At 42.3% G+C, this 9,548-nt stretch overlaps 1 protein-coding gene across 1 annotated transcript in view; it reads right to left on the reverse strand.

Moving 5' to 3' along the window:
• Positions 1–233: 233 nt before the first annotated feature.
• Positions 234–9,548, reverse strand: part of abcf3 (ATP-binding cassette, sub-family F (GCN20), member 3) — a 13,995-nt gene continuing 4,680 nt past the window's right edge. The window contains exons 6-21 of the mRNA XM_053629653.1: positions 8,723–8,845; positions 8,308–8,574; positions 8,042–8,122; positions 7,862–7,921; positions 7,486–7,542; positions 6,736–6,758; positions 6,589–6,644; positions 5,980–6,180; positions 5,224–5,300; positions 5,085–5,129; positions 3,481–3,613; positions 3,276–3,364; positions 3,048–3,139; positions 2,501–2,633; positions 2,238–2,325; positions 234–1,565 (exon numbers count right to left, since the gene is read on the reverse strand). Coding sequence (XP_053485628.1) covers positions 1,407–1,565; positions 2,238–2,325; positions 2,501–2,633; positions 3,048–3,139; positions 3,276–3,364; positions 3,481–3,613; positions 5,085–5,129; positions 5,224–5,300; positions 5,980–6,180; positions 6,589–6,644; positions 6,736–6,758; positions 7,486–7,542; positions 7,862–7,921; positions 8,042–8,122; positions 8,308–8,574; positions 8,723–8,845 — 1,684 coding nt within the window. The 3' untranslated portion in view covers positions 234–1,406. The remainder of the gene's footprint in view (positions 1,566–2,237; positions 2,326–2,500; positions 2,634–3,047; positions 3,140–3,275; positions 3,365–3,480; positions 3,614–5,084; positions 5,130–5,223; positions 5,301–5,979; positions 6,181–6,588; positions 6,645–6,735; positions 6,759–7,485; positions 7,543–7,861; positions 7,922–8,041; positions 8,123–8,307; positions 8,575–8,722; positions 8,846–9,548) is intronic.

Below are 9,548 nucleotides of genomic sequence, written 5' to 3' on the forward strand. Positions count from 1 at the left end.
CCTTTAAGTTATGCTGTCATAGCTAGTCTTGCCCGATTCCCTGCTTGCATTCACGCAAAATACATTGTCCTTAACCATTACGGGGCAATAAGCATACCCAATAATCTCCCCCTCTCCCTTTCTGTCAAGGTACACATGATATTCCTGAAATACCAGAAATCCTGCCCCTTCTGCTCTCCGGACCTGCCTGATCCATCCTGAAGCCCTTCTTCTGGTTGGAGTGCTCATCAGTTGGAAGTCACATGCTGCTGCTGAGGATGGCCCCACACGGTGCAGCCTAAAGATCACGGAGATTGCTGAGAATGGTGCCACTTAAAATCCATAAAGATAGCTTTGGACCTCGATTCATATGAACAGTTATGCTATGCTCTGATGGCCAGGACTACAATTGCGATTATAGCCTCAGCACTGCAATTACCACAAACAGTTTTGCACTCAAGTCTCCATCAGTGACCAGTGGAGAAGTTCAACAAAACAGACTTCATGTAAAAACTGTACTGAATTTCCCTGCGTACACGACTGCACTATTTCACCATGTAGTATTAGTACATTTATAGAAGGGATTTATTTACATTCGCACTATCACACAGATGAGGACAGCTTCCCGTCTGAGTCTGGTTCCTCTCAAGGTTTCTTCCTCATATCGTCTCAGGGAGTTTTTCCACGCCACAGTCGCCTCTGGCTCGCTCATTAAGGATAAATTCATACATTTAAAATCTATATCCTGAATTTAATATATTTCTGTAAAGCTGCGTTGGGTCAATGCCCATTGTTAAAAGCGCTATATAAATAACACTGAACTGAACAGAAATAATGTATAGGAGTTACTGTGTGACGCGAACAACTATAAAACGGAAATAATAACCATTGAAAACAGAAATTGTGAAATAATTTCAGACAGCGGCAGGTTAAAACTGACTGAATGGTAGGTTTTTATTAGCATGTTGGAAAAACTGATGTTGATAAGTTAAGGACAGCTGCGTCGAAACATAACCGGCACACGGACATTTATTGCATCAGGCTTCGTTTTTTTTTTTTCTTTTTTTTTTTTTGCTCGTGTGCAGAAATAAGATGAACCCGTGCAGAGAACCCCAGCAGGCACATCCTCAGCCTGCCCTCCTGTCACATGACCAGTAAAAGGACGCAGCGTGAGCTACAGCAGCAAGCAGCGAGGTCATGATTTCAGAAAGCCAGGCAAATGGGCTGACTGGGACGCGATTCAGTGTCAGTTCTGGTTCTGCTTCCAGGAAGCCGGGTCAGGGTTCACTGTATGCTGGAGTTTCAATTTGTACACAGAGTCAACGAGTGTGTTGGGGGTCACGGCGATGCAGTCGATTTAAACGGTGTGTGTGTGTGTGTATGTATATATGTATGTATGTATGTATGTATGTATGAGGTGAGGTGCTTCACAGGTAGCCTTCTTTCTGAAACTGCTCCTGCAGGATGTTCTTGTACTCGTCAAAGCCACCGTCGATGCGCTGCACTCGGCCCGCGTCACACACCCAAAGCTCCTTACATACCAGCCGGATGAGGCGCTCGTCGTGCGAGACCAACACGACACCACCCTGGGGGGGAGACACAGAGAGACACAGAGAGACACACACAGAGAGAGAGAGAGAGAGAGAGAGACACAGACAGACAGACACAGAGAGAGACACACACACACAGAGAGACACACACACAGGGAGAGAGAGACAGAGACACACACACAGAGACACAGAGATAGAGACACAGAGAAAGAGAAAGAGAGAGACACACAGAGAGAGAGACACACACAGACACAGAGAGAGAGAGAGACACACAGGGAGACACAGAGAGAGAGAGAGAGAGAGAGAGAGAGAGAGAGAGAGAGAGAGAGAGACACACACACACACACACACACACAGAGACAGTTACAGTGAGAGAGAGAGACAGACAGAGAGAGAGAGAGACAGTTACAGTGAGACAGAGAGAGAGACAGATGTTTTAATCCTTACTTCTAGGGTATTGCTTACACAATTGGGAAAAACGCATAGCTGTAAATAATCAGGTCTTAAATTCACATTATCGAGCACCAAAACGTTGACTCGACGCTGATCTCAAATGATTTCTCTGTAATGAAACAAGAACCCGTTCGCTCCAAACTCTACATAAACTAGAACTGGATTTAAATAAATAAATACAAATATTATAATAATAATAATAATAATAATAATAATAATGATGATCTTTGGAGTCAGCATAAAATATGCACTTACCTTGAACGTATTTAATGACTTGGCGAGGGCTTCGATGGTTTCCATGTCCAGGTGATTGGTCGGCTCATCGAGGATGTAGAAGTTGGGACTGAAAATCAGAGAGGAGCCGAGTTTGAAGAAGTAAATGGTTTCGAAATGTCCACCGTTTCAAAAAGAAATAAATCTTGTTTATGGGATAAGTTCGCTGCATAATTAACAGGTCGATGGTTTTATTTGGATCGCTACACAGGAAACACGACTGGCTGCACACACTGCTGAATTACCAAGGCATGGTCATCTGAGCGAAAGCTACACGGCTCTTCTGTCCTCCTGAAAGACTCGCCACGGGCCGCGTCGCCAACTCTCCGCTGATCCCGTACCGCCCCAGCTGACGCCTGTAGTCCTCCTCGGTCTGACCTGAACGCAACACGTGATCCATTAAATAAAGGGGAAAACCTGATTTAAGGTGGGAAAGGAAAAAAAAACAAAAAAAACATTTGGAAATGTGCTCATATTGAAATATTTGTGTTGCTGGTTTGTCGCTTGGTGCGGTGTTTTCGTTATTCCCGTGAGACGTTAGTGGTCGTGTGTCGCTCTGATGTCGCAGGAGGACGCTTGACGTTTAGACGTATAGGAGGGAAAATTTCAAAACGTAAACGGTCTTCTCACCTCACCATTTCCCAGCAACGCCATATTAATGAGAAATCCAATGCTGAAATAGTGGAGACTGTATGTATGGGACTCGAAGTCCCAGAACGCAACGAAGGCGGAGCCTCAGCCAAAAACCACGAGAAAAGTCACATCATTAATGCTTTGGTTGTTGTACTGTACCGGGAAACTTGCTGAGAAGCAGCTCCACTGAGCAGACGTTGAGGTCCAGCTGGTCTACGTGGTGCTGACTGAAATAACCAATCTTCAAGTTTCTGTTGGGAAATGAGCAAACAGCCTTGTGTGTTTAAAAAAAAACAAAAAAAACCTTCTTATTAGTGTAGAGTTTTAGCATTTAAAACAAGTCTGGTCTTTTCATCTGAAAGTAATAGCTTGCTTGTGGTGCCTCACCTGTGGGCGTGTCTGGTGCCGCTCACGGGTGTGAGGTCGCCCATCAGCAGCTTCAGTAGCGTGGACTTACCCGCTCCGTTCTCACCTACCTGCACAACACAAACGACACGGTCAAAAGCCACGCTGTGCTGCTTAACAAATCCCGAAATGGCCGTCGGCGTTAGTCGCCGACCCGCGGCTTTGTCTTTATAGTTTAACCACGTACGATGCAGATCCGGGAGTCGAGATCGGCGGAGACGCAGAGGCCGCTGAACAGCCGCTGCTCGGGCGTGTAGTAAAACTCCACCTCGTCTAACTGCAGGATGGGAGGAGAAAGCTTCTCGAAATTATCTGGGAACCTGCCGAACAAGAACACCTCTGTGAAACACTGGTGTCTTTACACGAGGACGTCGAGCACGCCCGGACGTCCGGGAAAAACTTAAAAGGATTCGTTACGAGTTGAGCTGCAGGATCAGGTGCAGGGAGAATTTTAAACTGCCCCAAGCATTTGTGATGGACCAAACCAAACGAGGATTTGCCAGGACACGACAGAGGGACAGAGAGGAGGAGGAGAGAGAGAGAGAGAGAGAGAGAGAGAGAATGCACATCTTGCAGAATTAAACTGGAAGTTATAGGATGAAAGATTTTTCTAGTGTTTCAGTTCACCCAAAAATACCATTTAAGTGTCAGCTGAACACATTTTTTTCCCCTCCAGCATCCAAAGCTCATGTTTATTGTTTTGTTGATTAAATACTTTTCTGAGCCCCCCCCCGGCAATTAAACATTTAAAAATTACATACGCTCCATATTTGGTTGAAGAAGGAAGATGAAAGAAAGGAGACAGAAGAAAAAGAAAGAAGAAGAAAAAGATTTCCAGAGCTCAAAGACACTTTACAACAGCAATACAATAATACATAAGCAATAAACAATCATGGACAAACACAAAATGTGAAAAACAATGAACATATGAAAACAATGAATATATAATAAAATCACACTGTTATATATATATATATTATAAAAATAAAACACCTATGCTAGAAAACCAGTAAGCTATATATTTTTATTATTTTGTTCCATTTCCCAATTTTTCCTTCCCCTCAAATTAACCAAGGACATTTTATTAGTCAGCTCTCAAAGTCCAAAAGCAGCATGAAATTAATACTTTTGGTTCGTTTGCTATTTGGAAAAATAAACAGAGAAATAAATATGTGAATACAAATTATTATTATTATTATTATTATTATTAAATGTTGGGGCACGTCAAATTTATTATGTTTTTTTTTAATGTTGGGGCACGTTGAATTTATTATTATAAAAAAAAATTTAATGTTGGGGCACGTCGAATTTATTATTATTATAATTTTTTTTTAATGTTGGGGCACGTCGAATTTATTATTATTATTATTTTTTTAATGTTGGGGCACGTCGAATTTATTATTAATTTTTTTTTAAATGTTGGGGCACGTCGAATTTATTGTTATTATTAATTTTTTTTTAAATGTTGGGGCACGTCGAATTTATTATTATTATTAATTTTTTTTTTAAATGTTGGGGCACGTCAAATTTACTATTATTATAGTTTTTTTTTTAAATGTTGGGGCACGTCGAATTTACTATTATTATAATTTTTTTTAAAATGTTGGGGCACATCGAATTTATTATTATTAGAAAACAATTTTTTTTTTAAATGTTGGGGCACGTCGAATTTATTATTATTAATTTTTTTAAAATGTTGGGGCACATCAAATTTATTATTATTTAAAAACAAACAAGCTGTGCACTCTGGATAATGGGAATTGCTCAGCGCATCCTTCATGCAGAACCCACCGTAACATGACTTCAGTCTCCTTTTCTAAAGGCTTAAGTTCAGGGCTGTTAAAAGGGAAAAAACCAGAACAGGTCAGTGACGTGGAAGAAACCTGATGCTGTATTGTATAAAGATGGAGGATGTAGACGTCTCACTTACAGTTTCTCTAAAAGCTTCAGTTTGCTCTGCACCTGTGCAGCTCTGTTGGCGTTGTACCTGAACCTGTCGATGAACACCTGGTTCACACAGATAAACACCACCGTCAGGACATTTCTGAATGTGAATAAAACAAACACCGTCTGACTCGGTCTGCTCGATTATTAATTATTAACACTGTGACGTTAAGTCCAAGTGAAGTGCTGCGAAACGTGCAGCGTCACATGACGCGTTTCGGCGAAAACGGGTCGTCAGGGCGGGACGTAGAGTGTCGCCGCCGCTTTTTTAAACAGCCAATAGCGTTTAGCTTCGGGACATGAGCCCGAGCAATAAAGTGAACGAGTTTAAGCTATTTCCTTCGTCACCAACTTACAGAGACACGGTTACGACCCGCGCTTGCTCAAATGATTCCTCTTGCTCAACGCTCCAGACTCTACAGAGCATTCGATCGGACAGGAAACGTAGCAGAGTGCAGAACCACGTCGCGAAAACTGTTGATCCGTGTCGGTGGTAGAGAGAGACTACATTTCGAACGTGTGTACCTTTTAAATGCGAATTCCGTCATTGTTAGTGGAACACACGAGCTTAGAGATCACCTTAATGTTTGTCACAAAACTTCAATTCTGATTTCATGGGGACTTCAAACGTAAAAGTTTAGTTCGTTCAAATTAATATGAAAGTAATACAATTGTTAAAAAACGTCACATTTGAACCATTGGTATTGAAATTAAAACGGTGTGTGTGTGTGTGTGTTTATACCTGTATATGTTCTCTGTACTGTAACTGAGCCTCGTACTCCCGTTGCTGGTTCTTCAGTCGGTCCTCTTTCGTTTTGATGAAGTTCTCGTAATCGCCACGGTAACTGTCCAGACGCTGTGAGTGCAGGTGGATGATGTCGGTTGCAACGGCGTTCAGGAAGTTCCGATCGTGAGACACCACGAGGATGGTGGACTGCCACGTCTGGGGTCATACAGAGACCCACACACACACACACACACACACACACACACACACTATATTTACACAGCTGGTGTGGAATACTCTGTTCTGTTTTGTTACAGTGCCAGAAATCACAACCCACCATTATTAAAGTTATGTTCTTATATATACACTCATCAGCCTAATTGACTATTTGCTCGAATCCAAAACTGAAAAAGAAGTAGGTCTATAAACGACACCCTGGACCTCATGGGCTGTGTCGTTAGAACGCTCACGAATACAGAAATAGGAACTACAACGCCGACTTTAAATAACTTTATTAAATACTGAGCCTAATGGTGGAATAGTTTTAATGATGCTCATTAAAGAAACAGCATTACGTGCAAAGTAACCCACGCCATTGTCCATACGAAGTCACGCATCATTTACCTGTAAATAATTCTCTAACCACAGAATGGCTCGGACGTCCAACATGTTCGTGGGCTCTGATGGGGAAACCAATCGGCGCTGTTAGATGAAGAAGTTATTCGGTTCATATGCTGCAAGTTTGTTTCCAGAGAAATCGGATTTACTCACCGTCAAGTAACAAAAGGTCAGGCCTGATAACCAGCAGAAACACAACACAGGAAGTCTTAGTACAAGCCAAGAACAATCCATTTTATTTATATATAAATATATATTTATATATAAATAAAATATACACACATCTATATATATACACACATAAAAAATGAACGTGTGGGTGAGAAATGATTTCCCACTCTCTGTAACGATGTTTAGAAGAACATGACATATTATGGGATGTTGTGGGGGAAAAAAACCATTGTTCATTCAGACATTTATTATAATTGACCGTTTACTTATTTATTTTTTTAAGTAGTGCAATAATGTCTTCCAGAGCAACATAAAGCGTTCACCTCCGACATCTAATATTTTAAAATAAAAAAAGAATTTAAAATAAATAATAATAAAAAAAAAAAGTACCAATTAATCTCTGGAGCATATCTTGAAGAATATTAAAATTTTCAGTTTTGCTCCACACACACACACACACACACACACACACACACACACACACACACACACACACACACACAGCATAATCCATCATCTTAAGCACTATTATTACATTCCACAATGTCACTATTTGCCATAACAAACGTTTGAAGGATGTTATTTAAGGATTTGGTGATGCAAAACAAGAAAGCTAAAATCACAGTACGGCACTCTCCAGTCCTGATTTCATTATTCAAATTTTTACTCATGCTGTTTTTCCTCGTAAAAAACACACTACAGACACTTTTATAATAAATGAGATGTTCTCACCTTGCAAACAGAGCTCGCGCTAACGCTAATCTCATTCTCCAACCACCAGAAAACTCTCTGTGGAGAAAACAGACATTAGCGAACACTGGGATGAACATAAGAAAGAAAAAAAAATGCACTGCATCATCATGGATTAGCGTAGCATTATTTGTAAATGTTTAAAGCGTCCTGTTGCATTTCTGGGCCAGAAAAAAAGCAAAAAGAAGTCTTAAATAAAGGAAATATCTTATCTACTGCATGACAACTTCCCAAACAAATCCCTTTTTACCCCCCTAAAGGTCCTGTAAAGTTCTGGGCTTACAGTGTGTCAAGAAACACTGTAAAATGTTACAGACGGCTGCTTTAAATCAACACTTCGGCTAAACGGGTCACTCACTTGGTCGGCTGCTGTTGCATTTTGGGGGAAAATCCTAAACCTGCGAGGATGACTGAAGCTCTGAGGAAGCGGACAGGAAACAAAAACAAACAATCTCATTAGACACACACAAGCGAATCTACTGCTGAAGTTTCCATCCTAAATTAAACTGAGCTACAAAGCAACGTCCTGAGAGTTTACCTGGCTGGCGCTTTGTCCGCCTCGATTTCTTCCAGTTTGGCGTAAATTTCCGACAGACGCACGCTTTCGGTCCCCTCGGCTCTACAAAGCGAAAAGTCACAACACCAAGCAGAGATTTCCATAAGCTATAAATATACTAAAAAAAAAAAGAATCAATCCGAACAAAAGGATTGATAACACACGTGATAAAATAATAACACGCACGCACGTGTGGAAAGGCCCCGTATGAATGAAGAGTTCCTCATCCGTGTTAAGCGATTACTCACGTTCCGTTGGCGATGTGTGCGTTGAGCGAGCGTTCCTCGGCGAGCAGCTCCTCTCGGACCGTGTCGCTCTCCAGCACGCTCTGCAGCGCCGCCGTGTCGTCTCCTGCCACCTCCTGCTCCACGTGCAGGATGGAGATGTGGGCCGGAACGCGCAGGCTGCGACTCGCCAGCATCTTCAGCAGCGTGGTCTTACCCAGGCCGTTCCTCCCGATCAGACCGTACCTGCGACCGCTCGCCAGACACAGCTCTGCTCCCTGCAGCAGAGACCTGCGGAGACCAAGAGTCACCCTGGTGCTGTGTGCAGGTAATGACTTTTTAAGCTGTTCTGGTTCGATGTGATTGTCGTGTTGAGTCTTTATACTGCATCGTTGACTCCGCCTCTAAATGCGTGTATACAAACGAAACCAAGACTCGCCTCTCTCCAAACGACACGTCGAAGTTTTCTATCCGGATGTCGTAGCTGCGGTTCTTCCCGGACATGTCCACACGGTTCTCCTTCTTACTGCTAGCCTGGCTGGCTGAGGCCTCCTCCAGGACCCTGGGGGGATATTCACAGCGTAGTTATGAATAATGCATGCATCCTTACCAGATCATTTATTAAACCAATTCATTCGCTCGACCGTAAATTTAGCACCACGTTCCCTTCAGGAGACTGTTCCGTATCCGGCTCCTGTTAAAAAGGGACGAGGAAGTTTGAGCTGTGTGCACGTGTTAAACGTGACCGCCGCGAAACCTTCGAGACGATTATAGCGCGTTATACGATCATTTCAATTAAAGAGCGGATAGGGAGGGAGCGTGCGGCTGAAATATCATATCACATCGTATCATATATCATACATCACGATACTTTTAACGCACGACACGTTTCATGATAGTCAGGTTTTAATGGCTTCGTGTTAAACAATTCATTATTGAAATCTTAGGGGTTGGGGGGGATGGGGAAAATGTATATGCATCACAATAATTTTCTCTCAATCTCTCTCTCTGTCTCACTCACTCAGTCTCTCTCTGTCAGCCCCTCTCTCAATCTCTCTCTCAGTCTCACACCCACTCACTCTCGCGCACCCACTCTCTCAGTCTCACTCTCTCTCTCAGTCTCACTCTCTCTCTCAGTCTCACTCTATCTCTCTCTCTCTATTCAGTCCATACAGGACTTCCTGGAGGTTTTATTTTTTTGTGATCGTTACAGCCAAAAATGCTTGATTTCTTTTTTAAATGTGTGATGCAACTTTTTTTTATTC

This window comes from Ictalurus furcatus, chromosome 7, assembly GCF_023375685.1.
Source record: "Ictalurus furcatus strain D&B chromosome 7, Billie_1.0, whole genome shotgun sequence".
In the NCBI taxonomy this organism is placed as follows: domain Eukaryota; kingdom Metazoa; phylum Chordata; class Actinopteri; order Siluriformes; family Ictaluridae; genus Ictalurus; species Ictalurus furcatus.